The sequence below is a fragment of the Hyperoodon ampullatus genome, assembly GCF_949752795.1.
Source record: "Hyperoodon ampullatus genome assembly, chromosome: 16".
In the NCBI taxonomy this organism is placed as follows: Eukaryota; Metazoa; Chordata; class Mammalia; order Artiodactyla; family Ziphiidae; genus Hyperoodon; species Hyperoodon ampullatus.
The window spans coordinates 47,779,555-47,806,048 of record NC_136929.1 but is presented as its reverse complement, the minus strand read 5'-3'; the positions used below and the strand labels follow the sequence as shown (position 1 = coordinate 47,806,048).

The 26,494-nt window shown below is 32.9% G+C and overlaps 1 protein-coding gene across 1 annotated transcript in view; it reads left to right on the top strand.

Annotated features, from left to right (window-relative positions):
* Positions 1-26,494, top strand: part of PCDH17 (protocadherin 17) — a gene marked incomplete at both ends in the record, with an annotated part of 108,249 nt that overhangs the window by 17,376 nt on the left and 64,379 nt on the right. The window contains 2 exons of the mRNA XM_079721708.1: positions 17,672-17,730; positions 17,864-18,036. Coding sequence (XP_079577834.1) covers positions 17,672-17,730; positions 17,864-18,036 — 232 coding nt within the window. The remainder of the gene's footprint in view (positions 1-17,671; positions 17,731-17,863; positions 18,037-26,494) is intronic.

Here is a 26,494-nt window from a genome sequence, read left to right as displayed (position 1 = left end):
AAAAATAAAATCAGGCTTAATGGGCTGGTGTGTATTTGACAAAGCATCAGCATAGTTATTTAATCCTGAATCTGGTTAAAGCAACTAATGTTCAACTTAAGGTTTCTATTAACTAGAAGGACTGGCAAACTTTTTACTGCTGTTTTATTCACAAACTCCTGCTTCTCATTAATTATTCTCTGGATCTATATTGCACTACATTTATAGTTACAACATCCAATTACACTAAAATTACTTACCATGACATAAGAAAAAAGCAGTATTTAGTATTACAGGTGATTATCCTTAATTTCAAAAATTTGGGCACTCCCCAACCACTTTCACCAACATAAGTATGATACCAGAGGACCCTCCTAAAATATTTCTTATGGCTTCCCTCAGAAGGGTGATATATGACAAAATTATATGCTTAACAGGAGAAATACATTATGTAAATTGATCATGATTTCTTGTCAGCGTTTGTGTACTGCTCTGCTCATTGAAGTCCATGTGACTTGGAAAAGAATCATGATTAGATGAGTGTTTCTTCAGCCTATGAGATCAGATTTCTGAAATGTTTATATAGTGATGAGCCAGATGTACACAGCTTAACCTTATAATCCCATTTCACAGCTTTTCCAAATACTTGGAAACTTCTTAAGTATGAAGCTGATTATTTTGGCAACATAGTTCCATTAATAGGATTTGGATCTTCCTTATTTACAATACAATGCTGTTAAAATAATCTAGTATGTTAAATTGACATGGAAACTGAAAAAAGAATCCATTTAAGGGCTCATTGACAGGGAAACTTTTCTCTAAAGCTTTTTAATTTTTTTTTGACAATAATATTAGAACATACATGGTGCAGGTGAATGATGTAAAAGTTTTAGATACTATGCTACCACCACTTTGGTGTGAAGCAATTAGTACTCGGATTTCTCATAATTCTATCATACTCTTGATAAGCCATATAAGACCAAGCATCTGTCCTTTACAAATATTCCTTTCATCATTATCTCAGTTGCAAGGCCTTGCATGTCATTTGACATGTGAACTTATTTTAAATGCACTCATCCTTTTTTTTAATGAATAGAGGCAATACAGAATAATGTAATAATGTGTCATGATTTTCATTATGCTTATTTATAGGTTCTGCAGTAATAGATGGAGAGCTTATTTTTATGCTTTCAGTTTGAGCTATTTATGCACCGTGCTACTAGGTGCACCATTTCATATTTTTGATGTTCTGTCTTCTCAGGAAAAAAGATATCAGGATCCTTAAATCAAATTAGACTGGGAAGAGTTTCATACTTTGTCTTTTTTATATTAAGTTCATAGTTTTATAAACCACCTGACTCTGATTGAATAAACTCATACTCCTTCAGAGAAAGGGAAAACCTATTTTTCAAACTATATATTACAACCTGATCCTCTGTTTTGTAAAGAAGGAAAAGGAAAACAGACTATCAGTGACGAGAACAATTATTTTGCTTTTTTTTTGTCTTTTTCTGGGAGAATTATCTACTTTGTGTTTTATATTTACACAAAAATATGTCTAACGGACCCAAAATAAGGAGACGCAATATTCTTAGCATCTCTAATCATCAGGGAAATGCAAATCAAAACCACAGTGAGATATTACCTCACACCCGTCAGAATGGTTATAATCAAAAAGAACACAAATAACACATGTTGGCAAGAATGTGGGGAAAAGGGTACCCTTGTACACTGTTAATGGGAGTGTAAATTGTTGTAGCCACTGTGAAAAACAGTATGGAGATTTCTCAAAAACTAAGACTATAACTACCATATGACCCAGCAATTCCACTCCTGGGTATATATCTGAAAAAAAAACAACAACTAAAACACTAATTTGAAAAGATATATGCACCCCAGTGTTAATAGCAGCATTATTTAAAGTTTCCAAGATATGGAAACAACCTAAGTGTTCATCAACAGATGAGTGGATAAAGATGTGTTTTATATATATATATATATATATATATATATATATATATATATATATATATATATATATATATATATATATATATAAAATGGAAAACCACTCAGCCATAAAAAAAATGAAATTTTGCCATTTGCAACAACATGGATGGACTTGGAAGGCATTATGCTAAGTGAAATAAGTCAGAGAAAGATAAATACTGTATGATGTCAATTATATGTGGAATCTAAAAAATATAACAAACTAGTGAATATAACAAAAAAGAAGCCAACTCACAGATACAGAGCAAACTAGTGGTTACCAGTGGGTGGGTGGGGGGCAGGATAAAGGTGGGAGTACAATCTATTGGGTGTAAATAGGCTCAAGAATGTATTGTACAACATGGGGAATATGGCCAATATTTTGTAGAAACTGTAAATGGAAAGTGACCTTTAAAAATTGTATTCAAAAAAAAACTTACAGCTCTAAAAATAATCAAAAGGACTTGGAAAAAAAGAAAATCACTGTTTCTACCCGGAAAGGCACCTAACCATTCTTCATGGCCAAAGATACTGAAAATTAATTTCCATATTAATTGGCACAAGTCTGAAAACAGGTATTCTGAAAAGCTAAGGAACTGGTAATTGTCAAGGTAAACCAGAGAATATTTGTCCAGAAAACCTGGTATACCCAGAAATTATTCAGATAATGACATTAAATAAAGTTGTAAGAATAATTATACATTTTAATAAAATAGGCATGTAAATCCCTACCAAAAAACCCACATAGAATTAGGTAACCTCTAAAGAAGAGCTCTTCAAGGACAACTGATATGTAACTATGTATTGAATAATAAGATTTTTGGACCCTTATTTTTTGTGTGTGACATATCCCAAAGATGAAGTTGCTCCACTGAGACTGTGCCTCTAGACCTGTGTGGTCATTGTTGGTCTAGTGTCTTTTGGATTTCAACTACTGTACCATCAAACTGGGAATTTGTAGTCAGCCTCCAGGAATGAATTGGCTACATTTGACCACAGGGCCAGTTACTCCCTTCCTGCTTGATTTTAAGCAAGTCAACAGTTTTCTTAGAAGAAGATACTTTACTCTTGGGAAAAAAGAGTTATATACAAAAGCCTGATATGCAAAAATTGTTTTATTCATTAAAATAACTTCAAGTTATTTTCCAGTATATGTGACTTTGAGTTTCTCTTTTTTTTTTATACTGACTATATTTTGTCCCTAATATTAAGAGGAATTCTTACTTATTGCAAAAATTCCACTAAAAAAGCCATACTTAAAACAGAGTCCGGTATGTAGTTAGTACTCATTATATACTTGTGGACTGAAGATAAAGTTGAATTTAAAATGTTATAATTGCTTATAATTTAGAACTCAGAGGTAGCTATTGCTAACTTTTTTGGTTCAGATACACAATCCCTTCTCTAATTATGAAATGTAAAGGACTCAGGCCTGAACAGATTTAAGGCTACTTTAAATTTTTATTTATTCCAATTAGTGTTAATATCAATATTTTTTACTAGAGAAATATTAATATGTTTAATTTTAAGGTGTTATACCTGTCCCCGCTGGGATGAGTAATACGTGACATACACACACACACGCAAACACACACATAACTAGATTTTTACAATAAGTGGTATATACTACACAATATTGTAGCCAACTATATTTCAATTTTAAAATGTGGTACATACAAAACATAATATATTAAAGCTGCTTTTTCCTCAAAATTATATAAATGTAGCATAGATATCTTTCTATGTCAATGATATAGTTTCATATAAATAGTGGAATTCTTGGCCAATTAATGGATATATTATAGTTCATTTCATCATTTACTCTCTGACTGACGGATTCTTTACACTGAGATTCTGTTCCCAATGACTTGGTTAAAAAAAAAAATCTTGCTTTTCAGTCCAGAGCAAGTTGCTTAACTTCTTTCTTTCTGTTTTCTTATCAGGTGTAATAATATTTGTTACTCATACAGTTGTCATAAGTGTCAAGAATGAAATATGATTGTGCTTATAAATAATATTGATGATGCTAAATTCTGAAGAAATATTAACATATTATTATTTTCATTAACAGCAAAAGACAAAATATTCTGGAGCAGTTAAACTTTAGGGTGCTGATATGTAGACACAATCCCTGGAAAAACAAAATTTCAGTTGGCCTCAACGTTAGCATTTGTAGAAGAGTATAGTTTTATCCCAGATTACTTATGCTTATAAAAAAGTAATTTTCCTGGAATGCAAATGCATTTTACTGTACATTTCTATTTTGACTTCTCGGAACCAGAAGTGATCACTTTTGTTTTAAGGTTAAATAGACATTTTAAAATGTGACTGATTTTTGATAGACTATCTTGTGAAAATTGGTTTCTAGATGTCTAAACATTTACGTGGGTCTCTCACTGTTGTGGCCTCTCCCGTTGCGGAGCACAGGCTCCGGACACGCAGGCTTAGCGGCCATGGCTCATGGGCCCAGCCGCTCCACGGCATGCAGGATCCTCCCGTACTGGAGCACGAACCCGTGTCCCCTGCATTGGCAGGCGGACTCTCAAACACTGCACCACTAGGGAGGCCCCTAAACATTCTTAAACTACCAAAGTTAACTCTGAAGTGGAAAGATGTTTTTAAGTCTTCCTTAAGAATTATGCTTTTTATGCAGGGAGACCCTGTAGGAAGAAAACTCACACTAGGTAGAAACTGAAGATAATTTTCCACAAAAGAACTGTTTTAGGGCAATGAATACTAGAAAGTTAGAGACATTTGACAGCGTCTGATTTCATTTACACTTCTTTTCATGTGAGAAAATTGAAGCACAGAAATGTTACTGCAGCTTGCCAGGAATAGAGAACTAATGTCATCTGACTCAGAGTTTAGGGTTTTTACTCCTACACCAGTTGGGATATCATATTTGACATTCATTTCTATTGAGGTATCTGTAGATTATAGGAACATTTTACAGCATGAAAATTGCTGCAATAACGTAATACAACTTAGTCCCTAGATTACAGGTCAATTTAGAAGAAAATTCTTTAAGGCTTCCACAGAGGAAGCATCAAAAACTCTGCTGGAGCCTGTGTACAACATGTTGTCACAGGGTCTTTCAAATGGGAAACCAGCAGTAATGTTAAGAGGTTTTGTAGTTGTTCCTATAGTATTTTCATTTGTAGTGAAAATACTTCCAAATTTTGGAGACTCCAGAAGCAGCCCTGGATTCTCAGATTTGATCACAGAACTGGTTTTGATTCTTTTATTCTAATCAAAATTGTCCAGTAGACATCATTGCTTTTATTTGTGTTTAATTCAGAGCTGCCCAGTTATAGGAATAAAGCCATTCAAGGGGCTGTGACCTGGTATTAGAGCTCTGTAGGGAGTGTTGATTAATAAGCATGATTAGAATGAAAATAATCTGTAAAACACGACAAACAATGATAAATAGAATAAAATAGAAAGCAAAGGACAATACACACAAAAGCAAGATGAATCATATAGTACTTGCAGGTTTCTTATTTGAAAGAGTGCAAAATGTTGAGTCAAAGTAACTCATTCATATTACTTACTCATATTGGACCCTCCGGCTAGCCTTTCATGAATTCCACAGGCCTCAGCTTCTCCATACATAAAATAGAAATAATTAGAATGGCCCCATCCAGTGAGGCTGAAAGGAAATAATACATTTGGAAGAGTTGAAATGCTGTGACGACATCAAGCTCTAAAATATGTAAGGAAGCACAGGAGACAGAGTTCTCAGAACTGAAGAGTTCTTTTCTCTGGGAATGAATTAGTTACTCTTATTCTAAGTGCACTCTAGAGGAACTTGTAATACAATTCAGGAAACTTCATGCATCTGAGTGCATTTTGTTTTAGGTGTTCCCATGATGGTACTGTTTCCGCAGTTTTAAGTTGTTTGGAATTGAATATAAACATATTATAAATCACCTAAAACCTAAATCACTTAAAAATATAAATCATTTTTCAATCAGGTACCTTCCAAGTGCATACTCTGTGAGGAAGTCTGTGTCCTTCAAAGGATGAAAATGACGTGTTTTTTCCCTAAACCATGACCTAATTAAGCCTAATGCATATGTAAAAATGCCTCATTACTATTTTATCTACAGGAGTGAGTAGAGTAAAAAAAAATATTAATTATATGGTTAAGAACTGAAACTTCGTCTTTCTAAGTCAGGAGCCTGCAACTTTTTTTTTTTTTTTTTTTTTATGAAGGGCCAGATTGTATATATTTTAAAGTTCGGGGTTCGTATGGTCTCAGTCACAACTACTCAACTTTGCTATTGAAGCATGAAAGCAGCCATAGACAACATATAAATGAAAGGGCGTGGCTGAGTTCCAATAAAACTTTATTTTCAAAAACAGAGAATGAGCCCCGTAGCCAGCCAGGGTTCACCAAGCAATTTTGTAAGTCATTACTAACTGTTAATAATATTTCTTATTTTTTTTCTATTTGAGTGTTTGCTAAAAAACTGCACTATGTAGACTTTAAATAGTTTCTAACAAAATCAAAATGATTATCTGTTATTTCAAAACCAGTTATTGGAGGAATGCTGGCTTATTGTCTCATGAAGTGATTCTCTAGATAACATTGCTTCTTTCACTAGAGGAGAAAAATTCTTAGAATTAAAGTCTTCAAGCAAAAAAAGAACTGGGGATTCTTGAATTAGGTATTAAGTGACAGTCTGATAAAGAGTAGAGATATTTCATTTCATTTTATGCTAATGTTTAAAAATATGTTAGCATTAGTAAAGACACTTTATTTTAATTTCAGGTATGAACGCCAACCTGAAATAGCTATTTCCACTGAATCATGCATTTTAAATGTGATACTTATATTTCAGAGGGAAAATGAAAAATATTCTAGTAATCTAATACTTGCAAATTTGATTAATAATTAAGTTTTCCCCAAATTTAGGAATTTCTTTTTCTTTTTAATATTCATTTCTGAGGACAAGTCTTCCAAATTCCTTGTATGTTATCTCCTAAATTTTCATAACTGTGCTTTCAAATTACTCTTGTTTTTAAACGAGAAATTCAAATCTAAAGGGTTATTTTGTTTAATTTATAATTTTATATAATTTTTATTTTTTGGAAGGGGTTAGTAAATTATCTTTGAAACTCATGCAAAAGGTTGGGGACTCAAAATTCACCCAAAGCATATACTAGTTATTGTAAAATATGTTGGCTGTTTATCTGGTTGGCTGAATCATTACATATAAAGAGTTAAAAATTCTCTATGTTTATCAAGATTTAGAGGAAGGAAAACATTAGAAAGCTGCTGATTTATTCAATTTCACCTTGAATTCCTCCTATTTTTTCTCCTATTAAGAATTGGGGGCTTCCCTGGTGGCGCAGTGGTTGAGAGTCCGCCTGCCGATGCAGGGGACACGGGTTCGTGCCCCAGTCCGGGAAGGGCCCACATGCCGCGGAGAGGCTGGTCCCGTGAGCCATGGCCGCTGGGCCTGCACGTCTGGAGCTTGTGCTCCGTAACGGGAGAGGCCACAACAGTGAGAGGCCCGCATACCATAAAAAAAAAAAAAAAAAAAAAAAAAGAATTGGAATGCACCTATACAGTTGATGACTTGAAAGGCTGATGCAAACTCAGATAAAAAACAGATCTTGTTGATCACTTTTTGTTGCATTTGCAAAATGTAATCATTATTTAAATAATAATTGACTATCTTCTGATCACCAATTTAATATTTTGAGCAGCAAGACTGGTGAATTGTTTTTACCAAAATCAGTACATTCATAAAGTTTTTAATTTTAGTGTATTGTGAAAAAATAAACTGATGAAATGGATAACAAGCATACAGTTTGATTTACTTTTTAAATTAGTTATTTGTCTTTTAGGAATTTCACATGATGATCGACTGAATGTAATACCTTAAATTTGCACTTTAAAAGTGAGTGTTCAGAAGTGCCTATTTTGGCAATTGATAATATATGACTATAATTATGGTCACTATACAATTAAGCCTACTGTATGCATTAGTATATTTGATAATAAATGGCCATTATTACATTTTTATGTTATTGACCAAAGGAAAAATCTAGAGTTAAATATAATATTAAGCATATTAAAATAATTTAATGTGGAAGTATAAAAAGAAAGGTAGAGTGCATAAAGAGCCATCTTGTTATTAGGGGTAATAGTAGTACTATTTTCCTTAGTATGTAACAATAATTTTTAAGATCATTTCAAGGCAATTCACATTAATTTCTCATTAACTTATTTCTGAAAATATTGGTATGGATCATTATTTTTCTCTATTTCTCAGAGAGGCAGTATATCAACCGACTTGTCCTGGCAGTCTCTGGCAAGTGTTATTGTTCTACAATGAATTGGGTATATGACAAACACCCCTATGAAAGTCAGCTGTAGTTTCTCTGTTTAAAAAAAAATGTGGACAGTAATAGTATTGTGTCTCCTAGGGCAATTGAGAAGAATGAATAATAAATATCAATAATACTGCTTTGTAGATCCTAATGTAGGACAGCATACTCCAAATCTCCAAGTACAGTATAGACACAGTTATACCATTTACATGTATTTAGATTCAGTGAGGTATAGTGTCAAGGCATGTCCATATTAGCTAAGTGAATTGGACTAAAGACTGGCTTAAATCTAAATAATCCAATTTTAAAAAATTTCCCATATGCTTATTAGCAAGTTTCTTAAAATTAATAAAATAAGAATTTAAGGAAATATATTTTGCAGAAGGGATCATTCAAATAATGTGCCACTATTTTGTCTTCCTCTTTTTTCGCTCTTTCTCTTCATATGTGGAGTATTCCAGAAGTTCAGACTTGTAATGAACTTTTACTGGCAATGTATAATCTTTGAGTTGTTAGTCTTAGAGGCCCAACTGCAGAGAATGTAGTTTCAGATATTCCCTCCAGGGGGAAAATCCTTCTGCATTCTTAATAGAGATTGGAAAAGAATATGATAGGAGGAAAGCAGAGGAGAGTTTTCTAAGACTAAATGTCTGGCTAAGAGCTAGCAAGAAAACAGAAAAGAACTCCAAACATCCCCCGCCACTTGGAAGAAAAAGGGAGGACTGGGTATTGGATAGGGTTGAGATGGAGAGGGTTACCACACGGAAGAGAATGGATTAATTAGGGATGTTGAAATTAGCAATCTTCTAGTAAGTTTGGATTATTTTCCTAAGATATCCGCTCATGGCATAATGTGCTGCTGTTGCTAGTGGGGAAGTATAGCTAGCATTCAGTGGTGTCTCGGTGGCCTCTGGGCTCCACCCTTCAGCAAATATATAAAAAGAATGTGCAGCACTCTTTATTTTGTGTGCTTTTATAGATAACAAATAGCTCCCATCTTACCTTTTGAGTATTTAGATTCTCTTCTTTCTTGTCAAAGATGATTTTCTTTAAGATTCACAGATTACATAATTAAATTCTGGCACATCAGTTATTACTGAACTTATCAGTGCCATTTATAAAAGGGTTAACATTTGCAAGAGATTTTCAGATACAGCCACATCACTGTAAAAATGCATCTAAGTCATCCGAATTGAGCAGTAGACTTGCAATTCTCACTTAAGAGGATATGGCTGTTCTCGTCCTCCCATTTTTAACTTAATGTCAGTTTTTGCTAAATTTGGTAAGAATTTCTCACTTTTTTTCTTATACCTTTAGTACATAAGTGTGGACCACACTATATTTGTATAAAATGTATTATTTTGAAAATCACCGATAAATACAGTTATTGCCATACCTCATGCACTTTAGAAATTTCAGAGCTATAGGTGCTGTCAGATAATTTTATAAGTGTGGGTTAAAATGCTGTTGGCTGCTTCAGCAATGTAGAAAGAACCACACCATATATTCTGTTGAAGGCAGAGCTATCAGAAGCAATGTCGGTATGAAAAAGCTTAAAGTGAATTATTCACCTCTTAACACTCTCTTGTGTTCAGAGTGCTGCAAAGAGAATACTGTTATCAATGGGAAAAGCAGTGCCTTTGAATCAAGGGAAAAGTTCAACTTGTTTCGTTTTGTTTGCAACCCAGTGGCATCAATATATGTAATCAATCTTCTCTCCCTAATTCAAAGGAATTTTAAAAACTTCACTCCCTTATTCCTCTGGATTAGGAAAACACTGATCATCTAAGTATAACTGAAGCTATAATGATGTGATTCAACACCATGACTACACATCCTACTCAAAATTAGTCTGTGAGAAGTTTTATCTTAATGATGACTTCAAAGAGTAAAATATACACTTTCATTTTTCTTCAATAATTCCAATTCTAGATCAATACCTCTAGAATGAAAGCCTTCTTCGTATTTGTATTGCAACCTCTGGGAGAGACTTTTTGTATTTGACATATCTGTCTGCTCTCTTAAATATTACAAAATTATAAACAGGATGTTGACTCAAATATATAAAGCTTATACAGATAAACATAAAGTAGAAATTTAATATTAAATATATAATTGTTGAGACAGATGCTTCTAGAACTTGGTGCAAAACACTACATCTTTTGTCCCTCATTGTCTGATCTGTTAGTATTATTCATTGTATTTTCAATTTCAAATATTATAGTTTTCACTTTTGGTAGTTTCATTTTGTGTCTTTTGGGCCATCTCTTTCTCACCTCTAGGCCCAAGATTAGGGTACTGCAAGGGAGGTTCTTGGGGCTCAAAATCTGAGGAACTTACTCTCAGGGTCATGCTTTTACATTCCTGATCATATTTTCAAAATTCTAATAGATTTTAAGGCCCTTATTGGTTAATTCTGTCATCTTTTTCATGCCTGGGTCTGTTTTTATTGATTGATGGGTTTTATTGATTGATGGGCTATACCCTAGGTATGGATTATGTTTTCCTGGTTTACTTCATGCCTTGTAATTCTTGATTGAATATCAGATACTGTGAATTTTACGTTGGTGAATACCAGATTTTTATATTGTGCATGGTTTGAACTAAATGTGTGTTTGTGGAATGAATTTACCTATTGAGTCTCTGTCCCAAAGTTCTCCTCTTTGGTAAAGAAACAGATGTAGAAAAGCAAAATAATATTAAGAATATCAGAGTTTATAAACTACTGTCTTCTGTGTTTACACAACAACGATTCTGGAAATGCCAGAGATGCTTGGTTTGTCAACATTTTTCTGACCATAAGAAATTTCCTGACAGTCTCATGACTCTATAATGGGAAATATAAAATAATCCTGTTAAATAGAGCCGAGATATTGTGCATATATTTTTCACAGTTATTGCACTAACTACAGATTGAATTCTAGAAATATTTATTTAAACAGTATCTATGATGGTGAAAAATAACTATAGAATCCAGTTTCCTAATGCTCACAATATTTTTCTCTGTTCCTTTTGCAGGGATACATTTGGAGAATAGTACTCTGATATGTTTCTTAGAAATTCTTTAGAAATGAGACTCAAAAAGATGAGGTCTTTGTTTTTGTCATCCCATAGTTTTCTCATTTTTTTAGAAATTCAAGTATTGTTTTACAATTTACCAGACTTTCATCCAGTTATTTTTATTTCATGATCTTTACAGTGCTGCTTATAAGATAAAAAAAAATTAAAGTGGGAATTCCCTGGTTGTCCAGTGGTTAGGACTCTGTGCTTCTAATGCAGGGGGCCTGGGGTTTGATCCTGCAAGCTGCGTGGTACAGCCAAAAAATAAAAAATAAAAAAGTAAAAAATTTAAAAGTTATAACAGGAGTGGTATCTTATAACTAAGACATTTTCATATATTATCTCATATAAAATATAAAACTGCACAACTTAGATAGTATTATCCAAATTTTACCATCAATGTTGTAAAATTATTTTGACTATTCTGTATACACTTTGGTGCATCTTAGATGCTAATAATTTCATATTCAATGTCTTTAGTCTTTATAAGGATATTCTATTCACTTACTTACAAATGTAGAATCAATTTCATGAGGTATTCTCCAAATTAAAAAAACTCAGTATTTCTAAGGATGGTTCCCAGTTCTTCATGATATAGCCATATTTTTTCATGCATTGAAAGGAAAAGCTACTTCTTTGTAATAAATGCAGTCTGAAATCTTTATTTAAAGTATCTATTTTATGGCTGGGTAAATGAGAACTGTATGCAAGAAAAACATCTTTGAAAAAATATGAAAATTGAGCTAAATAATTCATATTTAAGACAACTGTCTTATAGAGTGCTGTTTGGGTTTGTTAGTGTGGCTAAATAGAGCTTTATATCTCAAATCCATTTGTAGTCTGTACAAATGAATATGGGATTTCTACATAGTGTTTTGAAAGTTGGCTCTGTATACTTTTAAAAGACAAAGTTCAGAAATACTCTTTATTGAGACTAATGAAAGTATTTGTAGTTTTATAATCCTCTGTGGGATAGAAAAATCCTCAGTGTATATGAGATGCAGATGATCACCTTATATGTATGTTTGGAATTACTTTTTATTAGCACCCAGTAAAATGAACCTTTTTTGGAATGTAGAGCTCTGTGTTTTTTGTTATTTTTTCATATGTAGCTTCATGAAACTAATACCATAATCAAGGACAGTTCTATCACTGTAAAAAGCTTCCTCATGCTATATCTCTATAGTCAACCTTAACCCCTGGCATCCTCTGATCTATTCTTTGTTATAATAGTTTTTGCTTTTCTGATAAATCTTATAAATGGAATCATACACTGTGCATTTTTTTTTGAGACTGGCTTCTTTCACTCAATGTAATGCTTCTGAGATTCATCCAAGTTGTAGCCTCAATAGTTCACTATTTTATGGTTAAATAGTTTTTCACTGTATGTATGTACCACAGTCTCTCTGTTCACCTATTGAAAGATATCTGGGATGATTCCAGTTTTGGCAAAGAGAGCTCTAGAAATATTCATATACAAATCTCTGTGTGATCATAGTCTTCCTTTATTTAAGGTAAATACCAAATTATTGGGTTAATTTTGGTCTTTTCCTTTTTTTTTTCCTATGAATGATACTTTTGGTATCATGTCTAAGAACCCTGCCTAACATTAGGTCACATAGATTTTCTGCAGGGTTCTCTTATAAAGTTTTATGTTTTTCATTTAGATCTATGGTCAATTTTGAATTTTTAAGCTTTTGTTTTGCTTTTACAAAGTGTTCATTTTTGTTGAATTGACTTCTGCAACTTTGTCAAAAATTAGTTGGCCGTATTTCTGTGGGCTTCTGAACAGTCTCTCCTGTCCCATTGATCTATGTGTCTTTTCCATTGACAATACTACACTGTCTTGATTTATGTAGCTTCATAGTAATTTTTTAAATAGGGTAGTGTGATTCCTTCAAATTCAATCTTCTTTTTCAAAATTATTTTGGCTATTACAGTTCTTTCTGTTTTAAGTTCTAGAGTCCTCTTGTCTATAGCTATAGAAAATCATGCAGTGAATATGAATGGAATTATATTACATGTATAGATTATTTGAGGAACATTGATGTCTTTACCATGTTGAATTTTTCAATCCATAAACATGATATACCTCTCCATTTATTTAAGCATTCTTTGATTTATTCCATCAGTTTCTGTAATGTTCAGTATACAGATTCTGTAGTTATTTTTTATAATTATCTATTTGCTTATGTATTTGACTTTTAGGGACATATTATAAATGTATTGCTTTGGATATTTAAGTTTCCAACTAGTTCATTGCTAGTATATAGAAATATGATTGATTTTTGTGTGGTGACCTTGGACATGGCAACATTGCTTAACTTATTTACTCATTCTGAGAAGTGTTATTTGTTTGTTTTTGTTTGTCTTGATTCCTTCTTATTTTCTGTTTGAACAATACTATTATCTGAGAATACAATAACATTGTGAAAATTTGTTTTCCTCCTTTTCCAATTTGTATGTCCTTCACTTATTTTTCTTGCCTTATTGAACATATTAGGACTTTCAGTGCAGTGGTGAATAGAAGTGGTGAAAGCTTTCAGATTTTCAAATGTGATGCTAGTTATACTCTTTTTTGATAGATGCTCTTTATGCAGTTGAAGAAGTTTCCTTCTATTCCTATTTGCTGAGAATTTTTATCATTAATAGATGTTGAGTTTTGTCAAATGCTGGATATATTTTAAAATTTTCTATTTTTACTATTCTAAGAGTAAAAAAAATCTATTTTGAGTCTTTTTGCTATCCATTTTCAGATCAACTTCTCTAGATACATGTAAGTGGTCATGTCAAATTAATCTACTTCCACAAATAGAGCTTTCCCAATTTCAGGCAATGTGGTTCAGCTTCAGTAGGTGCTTTCTTTTGGTCTTTTTCAGAGACACTCATTTTTATAATCATGATTTTTTTAGGGTCCTAATAGATGAGCCAGTAGTAGAAGATGGCACATCTTAGGAATAGTTTATTATTGACTACTGTTGATAAAAATTATGATTTCAAGTATTATTTATAAATTTACTACAATTTGCTGAGTACTAGAAGAGAAGTGCATAAAGATAAATAATCAAAGAAACCATTCATATCATACAGATTTTATCCACTGTGTGTTTGTTTACCTGATTACTTGTTTATTTGTTTATCTTTTCTGAACAAAGGAAAGAATATCTAAATTTTTATCTTCATTCAAAAAATAACAAAAAAAATCAAACTAGGAGGGCCATTCAGTTTTATAAGATCGTTAGTTCAGATTTAAGTGATCATTATGAGCAAATGATCATTAAAAAAAACAGCAAAACATTTGTCTTTTATATTTCTGAGTGAAATAGATTAAAAAGATAATCATATCCTACAGTTTATTTCAAAGTGTCCACTTTAGAACTTTTTTGTAACTAGCCATCAATTCCAGGGATCCATTTTTTAAAATAATAAACAAATGATATGTTTTAAAAATAAAAGTTAATTGTTCCTGTGTTCAAGTTGTGTCTGAAGGGAAAACATTCTAATTTTATCCTTGTATGGAAAAGTATAAAATTTTCAAGAGTTATATTTTAATTACTCATATGAATATTTTAATTACTCTGCTGAGACCTAAAAACCTACAAGTGTCTGACCTCAAATTTTACTTTCTTTCTAGACTTAATGGTTAAGAATTATAAATGTACAAGATAGAATTTGATTTTTAGAATACAGTGTTGGAAAATAGATGAAAGCCCTTATATTTCTAAATTAAATGATGCTGTAATACATTCAGCTTTTTCATCTATTTTCTGTTTTTTTTCTATGTAAATACTGTTATTTTATTTCAGATTATTTGAAATGAGTTTTCAGACATGCTTGGAGCCTGGATAATGAAAATGTTATTTTCTATATTAAAACCAGTGTGGTTTTATAGTGAATTAGTCATATGTTTATTAAAGGCCAAGTGGCTATTTCATTATGGTAATTATAAACCCACATAGCCTCTCACATCCCTACCTATTTTAATGGATGAATGCTGGCAGACATTATTAATAAACTCTTGATACTCTGCTACTGATTAAGTTGCAGACTTCTAAAATTATACTTTGTGAAATTCTATAATAATAAACCAACTTTCTTTAGCCTGTTTTTACCACTCTCCACTGTCATTTCTCCTCCTTTGTATATGCTTTTTTTCTCTCTTCCTCCTCTCTTTCTATTTTTCCCTTGCCTTTCTCCCTGCCTTTCTTTCCTTTCCAAAATTCTTATTTTCTAACTTCCTATTGTCTTTCTGCTTTCATCAGAACAATATTTGGTAGCATTACCATCACCCAGTGCTCATCAAACACGCTGATACATACATAGAAACATACATAGACACGTGTGCACACACACTCACATATAATTTAAAACAGCTCTTCACTCAATAGGAACTTAAAGTATCTTATTTTATAAGAACTGCTCAGAACTTTGATATTATGAAAAAAATTTTAGATATTGTCCCTATTAGAACAAGGGAAGAAAAGTTTTCCCAGTCTGTCTCCCTGTGTCTAACTGAATAGGGATCCACATCCTATGAGGTCCCCCCTAATCAAAGCCATTAAAATCACAAGATTACTTATAATAGCCCTTATATTTTCTAACTAGAGTTTACACTTTCACTTTACATTTTACTCGTTCCTTAATACCCCAGATTCTGTTTTTTGAAGTGTTCTCAGATACTCAGTCTTAGCTTTTAACTGACAGCAGTAATGAGTTGATACATGTTTTTGACCAATTCAAAAAATGAACTGGATGATTTTAAGTTTAAATGTGGAGTTTCTATGTAATTTTAGTTTTTTAAATTGGCAAAACTCTTTTGCAAACATTTTTTCTCTTGGTGTTGGTTTCCATTATTACTTTTACTAGAAGAAAAAGTTATTCTTAAAGATAGATAGTTTGTTATGGAAACAATTAAGGTGCTTCACAGAATCTGGAAATTAGTAAAAACATGTTAATAAAAAATATCTGCTATCAACTACTAGTTCAAGTGGATTAGAAGTGAGAAATTAATCTACCTTGTTTACCTTCATCTTTGCATTTATTTTGACAAAGGTCATTTGAACAACAGCAAGAAAAGATTATAGATTAAGAAATTTGTGAGGCTTTTTCCTGTCCCCCAACTTCTAAAAGACAGTGAAACTTGCATAGTAGTTTAAGCTATTACTCTTAACATGTTTTTTTTTTCCAATAATAGTTTAAAAAGCCAAATAATTTAAATTATTACATGGGATAAAAAAAGTCCTGTTAGTTTAAATTAGCCTTATTTATAAGGAAAATACATACTGTTCTGCATTAAACCTTACCTTGGTCCCTCTGATTCATGAATTTCATGCTCCTGTGTCACTGATACTTGCATGCTGGATGATCTTGTAGGAACCCATAGCTGCTTCAGAGCACAATGGTGTGATATGAAGTGAGGCAGAAAACAGGAGAACCTTTGTCTCTGAGTCAGCTGCAAGAAGTAGTAACATGTATGAATGTACAGTATAGGGAAACCTATGAAAGATCTACTCTCTTTCTCGCAAAAGACTCTGTTCTATGGTACAAGGAGAATTCAGTTCTATTTGGCAGACCTCCACGTCAGTTTGGAAGCAGCAAAAACAAACACAAAAACAAGCCTCATTTCTCAGTGTCTTTACTCCCAATGTTTTAAGTAACATTTTAATTCTTATTTTTATTTTACTTTATTTTTAATAACCAGGAAGTAACAGCCTTTTCCCTTGTTTTAGTACAATTTCCATAGTAGGGATGCAGATAAGGATTCACTATAGAGATGAGTACGACCGTAGGTGCCATGCCTGTATTTGTTATTGGTAAAATTTGAAGGAAAGTCTTATATCCCTTAATTGAGGAGTGGATTACTTTAAATGATGTTATATCAAGAAGGGCAAAAAATCCCAGCAGATGATGTAATTATGCTTAAAAATGAGTATTATTAAATAATTCATGCTTTTAATATGGAGAAATTAGGTCATTTTTCCACTTCTCCCACAAATATCCAATCTTAATATCTAAGTAATGAAACAACACAGACAGTGTTATCCATCCTGGTACTAACAGAGAATGCCAGTTATGACAGGCACATTGTTTACTTTAACAGGTAATTTGTGGACCGGAATCATTTAATTGTTCTGAGTACATAATTACATGTCAGCAATTTCCAATTTAATTAAAATGTACAAATTTGAAGATTAAGGGAATTTTTGAATTATTAATCATTTTTCCACTAGGAAATCTTGTTGCTCTGCAGGAGATTTGTCCAGTGTACAACTATACGTATTTTTTTCCTTCTCTTTCACAGACAGACAATTTTCCCGCAGAGCCCAATTACATGGGCAGCAGGCAGCAGTTTGTTCAAAGGTAAGGCCTATTAAATAACTTTCTCAGCTTCCCCATTTGCATTCATGTCAAAATTGCTTTGCTAGAGATTACACTTCCGATTCAAACTCGTAGAGACAACACTTTCTCTTCTTTTTCTTTATATGTATTTCAGTAGCTCCACGTTTAAGGACCCAGAAAGAGCCAGCCTGAGAGACAGTGGGCACGGGGACAGTGATCAGGCTGACAGTGACCAAGACACTAACAAAGGCTCCTGCTGTGACATGTCTGTTAGGGAGGCACTCAAGATGAAAACTACTTCAACTAAAAGCCAACCACTTGAACAAGGTGAGTGAAGTCTTCCAATGCTTACAAAGTGTAAAGCTTAAGCAATCATTATAAACCTCATAGTACTAGAGTTATAGTTTATCACCTTGGAATGGACCATGGACGATATAGCAAAAGAAGCAGCAAATTCTGAGGTTGCCCCAGACAAAAAGCAATTATTCAATACCTCAGTAACCACAGAAAAAGGAAGACCATGGATTTTGGTCTGTAATCTTCTTCAGATGAGAACTTGGCCAAAGTCACTAGATTGTACTTATCTTTATGAACATTTTCCAGCCTTCGCTATTTTGCATTTTATTAAAGGAAAATATAGCATATGTTAGCTAGATATGCACATTTTAATATACTAATATACAGATTAAGATGAATAAATTCAATGCTTTTAGGTGAAATGAAAACTCGATTGGAATTGTATGGATCTTATCAGTGTTGGTGTATTTTTAGTGTGGATTTTAGCTTCAAGATAGTTTTTCAAGAGTCAAATAACAGCTAAGCCAGAGTTCTAGCTCTTTTTGATATATGTCTAATTCTTCCTGGATATCAAATAAACATGAACTTGTTTACCCTTATAGAGTTAAAAAAGAAATACTTCTTCATAAATACATATGTTTTTTTTTCTAAAAGTCTACCTTCAATTTATTAGTTTGATATGCCTTTTAAAATTAATTTTGATATTTTTATTGTTTCAAGCACAATAGAATATTTACTAATGATTCACCCAAAGAGAATTAAGCTACTCTTAAGTGTGAGACTTAGATGTGAATAAGCTTTTTTTATGTCCAATTATAGGAAATGAAAAGAACTGTTGTATAAATTGAATTTCAGAATTACAAATGCATAATATATTAGTTTTCAAAATATTAATAGTATTTAAATATGTTTAATATTTATTTAAGTTTTTATGAGAGACTACATTTAAGCTGTATGGACATATTTACTTATTCTTCAAAGTCATTTAATGATTGGTGATTCATAGATAGTAAATGTTTGCCTCTACTGCAGTCAGTCCTATCACATATACATCAGCAGATAAAATGCTTTTTAATTTCTCTATTCATGTTGAAAATTGAGTTCAAACACTCACATACATACATTCAATACGGAAATAAATTCATATATATACATATATATATATATAAGTTTCTCCACTGAATATAATTATGCTGGCTTTATTTTAAGGATAACCTCGCAAAAGCCTTCTTTTCTAAATAATAAGTGCCAGATATGTCTTAGCAACTTTTTGCGTAATAATGCAATATTGTTTTAAAAATTATTTTAAACAAAAGCTGTTTGAATACTTATCTAATATTCACAGTTCCTGCACAGTTGAATGTTTATGTGAAGTGAGTTAAGTGGTCTTGATGGTTTTGACTATGCAATATTATAATATATGAATATTTTAGGCACATTTTAAGTAATGGGTTGTTGGATCGTGATATGTGAGTGCATAGCCTAACAGACTAATCTATGTGTGTGATAAAGTGATTTACAGGTAATTCACTGGCCACTATTTGTAAAGATGCATAGAGTAAGTAAAGAGTTTGCATTTTGTCCCATCTTCATGAGAAACTTTGTTAATTAAAAAAGCCTGCTGCTCACTATTAACTTTTTAATTCCTTTCCATCCACTAACTGAGCAATGTATTTGATAGGAATGAGAAAAAGACCCCTATAGAAAAGTGAAATATATGTCTGAAAATGTAGTTTATACTGAAAAGCTGTTTTTTCCTATTTTGATATCAAAAAGTAATATCATAGAAAGGTGGCTATTGTTCTTAAAAGAAAATGTGGTTGACACATATTTTAATTAATATTATACATAAAATAATTGCTAGTCTATGAGTGAGAATGCCAATAGATATATCTCCTGTAAAACAAGTAGTTTCCACATATCCTTATTAACAAACATGAGAAAGTTATGAATCTGAAAGCCATACTTAGAAGGTAATCTCTGAATTTATAGGAGAGAGACCGACTTCTACTTTAAAACATGATTTTGAAGGAGTATTTCATTGATTGATCGACAGATTTGATTCATTAATTCATTTATTTAATAAATATCTATTAAATGCTTTCAATATGTAAGGAAAGTTAGATTCTTTGGGAATATCAAAAATGAATTTGACTTGAAACCTGACTTCAGGAAACTGTATGTAACTAGTTGAGATGGGAGACCTTTCTCTGTTTGGCTGTCTCTCTCATATCTCCTCTCTCATCTACCTTTATCTGCCATCTATCTCCCTATCTATCTCTCTGTCTACCTCCAATCTGTCGTTCTCTCTCCATATCTAGATAATCTTTCTCTCTCGCTCTCTCTCTCTCTCTCTCTCGCTCTCTCCTTCTTTCTCTTTCTTCTATGTATATTATGCATACATCTATCTATCTACCTATCTAGATTCAGAGGAGGAGACTAGTATTTATTGAGTTTTTCCTACTTACCATAAACTGTGCCAACTTCATTTCAGCATTAACATATTTAACCTGCAAACTCTAAGATAGTTATCATTTTTATCTTACATGTAAGAAAACTGAGCGTATGGGAATTTTATTAACCTGCCAAGTGGTTGGAATTTTATCTTAGGTCTAGATATGCTCAAAATTTGTGTCTTTTCTGTACAACTTTATCCCCAAATGGGAGAATTAGCTCACATATACTTTCTGATTCATTGCTATGACTAGATATCAAATAAACATTGAAGGGTAAGTTAAAACTTGAGTTCATGTATGTGAACCTTGAGGGAAAACATCAAAATAGATTATATGCATTGAATTATTCTGTGGTTAAAACATAATATCCTATTTAGTTTTCATTGCACTTATAGATAGCTGACTACTGTTACTCTCACATTTAATAGTTGTTAAGAATTTTTCTCAATGTTCTGTGCTGTAAGTAGTGAAGTCAGTATTAGAAATAAAATAGGATGCCTTCAGGGTCTGCCCTCTTAACCAATGCTTTATACTATTCACATAATGAATTGTTTACTCAGAAAAAAAAAATTAAAATGTTTGAAGAAACAATCAGCCATTGTCTTGGTCAATGTCCTCTGTTAATTTATTTGAAAAGCATCATGAGAACCAATTCCAAATTAATTTAATGCACACCTACAAATAATAATTTTCTTTACAGATGGAAGAAGATGACAGCCATATTCAAACAATGATCTCATGTCCAAGTTTCATATGTTAAACCCTAATTTTTAATGCCTTTAAAAATCTCCTAAAAAACATAAATAAATTTCCTTTAAAACAAAAGCTAAACAAAAAGATACCTGTTTATCAGTCTTTTGCTTGTCCTAAAAATTTATAGTAGTGCCTTAATAGTTTTCAATTAAAAAATCAGTAGCATAACTATATTTTATATTTATATTAGTTTAATTGACTTCTTTCCCTGTTTAAATTATCTCTATTAAGAAAAATAATGTACTATTTCTAAATTAAAATACTTCAACTTAGAAATGAAAATCAATTTAAAAAATAGTCTTCATATTTTCAATGGAAGTTTCTATGCTAATAATATTTTCCTTTGCAAATAACTTAGTCCATTTGAGATTTTATTTTATTAGCTCAATTTTTACTGTTTTTCTTCTCTTTTATGGTGTTAGATTCTTTTTCCATTTGTTCTGTTCCTGATATTTGTGTATTTTTGGTACTATCAGTTTAATCATACCAAATATATAGCACTAGTATGTGTTGCCCATTATTTTAGAAAAAAAAAATATTTGAAAGGATTCAGTAGTTAAATGAAAGTGTGATGTACTGCACTACAGCTGAAGATAGCTTTAAGGATTTTATGTTAATAAAACCTATAATAGAAACAGGTTATTTTAGCTTCTCTCGGTGTGATTAAAAAAAAAATCTCAAAGAATGTAGTTAGTTTTTTTTTTTTCTATTTGAGTTCAGTTTTGTGCTCTGCCTCTCTGTTTGTCAATTAGATTTTCCCCCATACATTCCCCATCAAATATTAAAGGTAGGTAGGTAGGTTAGTGGGTAGAGAGAGAGAGAGAGGGAGAGAGGGAGATAATAGGTAAAACAATCCATATGTTTTGGAATGTGTATGGTGCCATAGTAGCAAATTCCCTAGAAAGGCATATATATATATATATATATATATATATATATATATATTTCTATTTAATAAGTCATTATTTATCAGAAAATGACACAGAAAATTGAGCAAAATACATTTTATCTTATTCTGCTGATTTTATATTTTGGAATGACAAAAACTAATTTATATCAAGAGCTAATAAAATACATAATGTTACTTCTGTAAAGAAGAGTTATACACAGTTTTATAAAGAACAAAACTCTTTCAAAAATTTTTGTGGGTAACTTATTCTTTATACCTCAGAATACTATTTATACTTTGACTTCTTTATTTCTATCCATCAGAAACCTTGTAGAGTATTTTGATTGTTAGCAAAAAGTGTTTTGTTTTTTCTTTTAAAAGGCATAATAAGCTTTCCCCAAAATTCAGTAGTCTCTGTTGATTGCCAAATAATAAATGTGCACTCTTTATAAATGCTGACTGGCAATTTTTCTGAGCTTGTTATTGATAACTGAGTGACTGTTCTCAATTTTCCAAGGATAATCAGTCTTCTGATATCTTTATAATTAACTGAAACCAAGTCTTTGAATTGAACTCTGAAGCTAGTGGAGTAGCATTGTACATCGTGAGTACTCACGGCCTGTGCTAGCGATTGCACTGGAAGCTCACCAACACAGGATGTAATGCCCCGTGGGGGCCAGATATTGGTCCCTTCCCTAGTGACTGGATTCCATGACATTTCTGAGACTCAGGAGTTGCTCCAGTCAAATTATTTTTCATTTCTCATCTCATTTAATTGCCTTATAATTTATTTTATTCTATTCAATTCTGTGCCTCCCCCATTCTCTCCACTGCTAGAAAAATCTGACTTCTTAAATTACATTCTGGGTTCAAAATATTTCACAATGGAATCACTGATTAAAATCTAATAAAATATAATCAATAGAAAGTTGAGAATAATGGAAATAACAAATAAGCTAGGTTTTCTCCAGTGAATTCAGTTTTAAAACTAAATTGTGTTTTTAAGGGTTGCCTTCCCTCTTCCCAGAGGACATTCTAGAAAACTACAAAAACTAAAGCTAAAGAATTGTTTTTTGCTGTCGTTCCTTTTTTTCTTTAAGTCAGTGTTTGAATTTTGCTTGTGGGCCCCATATTCAAAACAGGATTAGGCTAGTTGGAAGGATTTTAGTATTTGTTATAGGAATTCAGAGTATGGCAAGGCTCTGACCTCCACTTATTCTAATTTTCCTCCCTAATTCACTGCATAATGAATGCAATTTCACCATATTTCTAATTATGTCTGGAAAGGAAAACAGTTTAATGTTTGTACAACCTATACTTTACATGAAGGAGATATTTATGAAAGCAATAGTAAGGAAATGGGAGAATATAAGTTGAGGTCCTTGTCCACTGAAATGAGGATGGAGCCACACATTTAGGATTTGGAAGGAGGTTATTGAGACAGAGAGTTGGGATGCTGAACACAAACTTGACCTACCTTTCAACTTCCCCTAGAACTGACCCTGAATAGAAAAGTACTAGCATAGGGCTTCCCTGCTGGCTCAGTGGTTGAGAGTCCACCTGCCAATGCAGGGGACACACTGGGAGGACCCTACGTGCCGTGGAGTGGCTGGGCCCATGAGCCATGGCCGCTGAGCCTGCGCGTCTGGAGCCTGTGCTCCGCAGTGGGAGAGGCCACAACAGTGAGAGGCCCGCATACCGAAAAAAAAAAAAAGAAAAAAAGAAGAAAAGTACTAGCATAGTACTTTTATATTCTCAAGATTTTGTTCTGTTTTCTCTTCTGCATTATGGTTATTGCAGTCTGAACCTTCCAATCAAGCAGTGTCTTTTCCTAGGCCTACCTGTTACAGGCAAAAGCAAATCCACTTCTGCGGAAGCAAGAACATGAAGGTGGTGACTGTGTCTATCCTCCCAGCAGCCATCTGGCGATCTATGAAAATCATTTTTAAAAGAAATGTTGCTATAAACTTATTAATAGGAAATTTGTCTTAGGAAGGAAATGGGAAATTACTGCCATATATTGAGGGTGGGAAGGAACTTTGAATATTTAATGCCAGAGAGGAATCATTTACAAATTTTTAGAAGCACTGCTGCTTTATGATTTGCATATGTGGTATTTAACAAATTGTATTATTTGCCAAGAATTCATATTATTTTCAAGTCCCATGTTTTTATTAGGTTGCATCTATCCAAGAGCAGGGTAATATCAATTTTATCACCTCCCTGTGCTATCTTTTAGGGCCTTCCCAATTCATCTGACCTTACATTTTACTAGACAAAATATTTCTCAAACTGTGAGCAGTTTCACTTTGTTTTTGCTTACCAGGCTTTGCAAACACCCCACAGTTCACCTAACTTTAAAAGTTTCAATGACATCTCTTTTTCTCGTGTGCAAACATCTGCTTCCAGAATCCAGCATCTGGTATCATGAAAATAGAGAGATTTTATCACCCTCCCATTTGTTGCTCATCGTAAAGCCTCTTTAACAAGTGTTGCATGATTTACTATAGACTCACTGTGATTTTGAGATTCTCTTGCTTTTAGTAAGCACAGCAATGACTTTTCTTGAAACATTCCAATTAGGAAATGCTGGAACAGTATTTCCCAAACTTTTGACACTCATTTTGCCTTATACTTGGGACAGGGGAACCCTCCCCAGCCTTAGAATTACACACTCTCTCAAATATTCCCAAACAACCAGAGGATTTTACTTTTTGTGTTTTTTATAATATAGATAATGACAATATTTTTTTTTCACTTTTATAAATAAAATTCTATACTAATATTACATACATTTTTTTATGAAAGCAGGAGTGTGTCCACAAATTCTAAAAAATATAAAATATTTATCAACTCATCCGTTAATTAAGAATTGTAAAAAAATAATGTTATTAGGTCTAAAACTTCTCCCAGCAATTTCCTGTTATTTCACTTTAATAGCATGCCTAATATTACAGGTTCTCTATTCTTTTGAAAACCGTATTACAAAACATTAGGGTAAGAATCCTTGAAGTATAATTCCCCTATTGTATAGATAAGAAAACAGATTAAGTGATTTCCATGGGGTCTTCAAGTTAGTGACAGAGGTAACACTAGTTCCAGGTTTATTATTTTCTGTCTAGAGCCCTTTCCATCCTTCTGTGTAATTTCTGTGACACATTAATAGAGACCTCGAAGCCTCTGAACAAGTACTTCAGATTTGTCATCACAATTCTTTTCCTTATTAATTTGAAGATGTCAACTGCCAAGCTTTAGAGCTTCATTCTTTTTTTTTTTTTTTTTTTTTTTTTTTTTTTTTTGTGGTATGCGGGCCTCTCACTGTTGTGGCCTCTCCCGTTGCGGAGCACAGGCTCTGGATGCGCAGGCTCAGCAGCCATGGCTCACGGGCCCAGCCGCTCCGCGGCATATGGGATCCTCCCAGACCGGGGCACGAACCCGTATCCCCTGCATCGGCAGGCGGACTCTCAACCACTGCGCCACCAGGGAGGCCCTAGAGCTTCATTCTTGATTCTTTCATATATATTGAATAAGTATTTCACATATTCATATATGTAATATATATTGAATAAAACCTCCAAAAGGTCAATTAATTGTATCATTCCAGAAGTTAGACACTGACACTACTGGATTGTTTGTCACTAAGCACTAGGATGTAAATATTTCTTCAATCTGGACACAGTATCTATACCTCTACTACCTGTGGGTCCTTGATACTTTCTTAGTGTGCTGAGGAATGGTGGTGCCAAGAGAGATTTTCAGTCATTCATTCATTTATTCAATCACTTAATTTTTCTTCTAATAAATGACTGTGCCCGGGATACAAAGATGCACTAAAGCACAGGCTGGGTCCTCAAGAAGCTCACACTGTATTAAGTGAATTTGACATAAAAACCATGAGTTTGGTTCAGTGAGAGAGAGAGATATGTCCTGAGTATTAATGGAGTCAGGGGAATGGAAACCCGGCTCAGATTTGGAGGCTCAAAGAACATTCTTGGAGAAGAACACATCTGAGCTGACCCTTCAAAAAATGTTTGGCTTACTTGGCCGAGTGAAGTTGGGAGAGGGAAGATGATGGCCACTCTCAGAAACATAGGTGAAAGGAAGCAGTGCATGGCAAGCTACTGTTAGACACATGTGAGTAGTGATATGTGAGAGTGGGAATGGAAGGTAGAGACTGGGGAGGTAAGTAGAAGCCCAATGATGGGACCACTGAGAGGCAGCCCTTGAAGGTTCAGGAGGTGGCAGTTCAAACTTTCATTTTAAAGGGATGATTTTTATGACAATGTCTTGGGAGATAGGAATACAATTAGGAAGCTGGGCAAGTAATACATGGAAGGCAAAATGAGGCTTAGAGTGGTGAAGAGGTAGTAGGAATGGAAAAAAGTGAAAA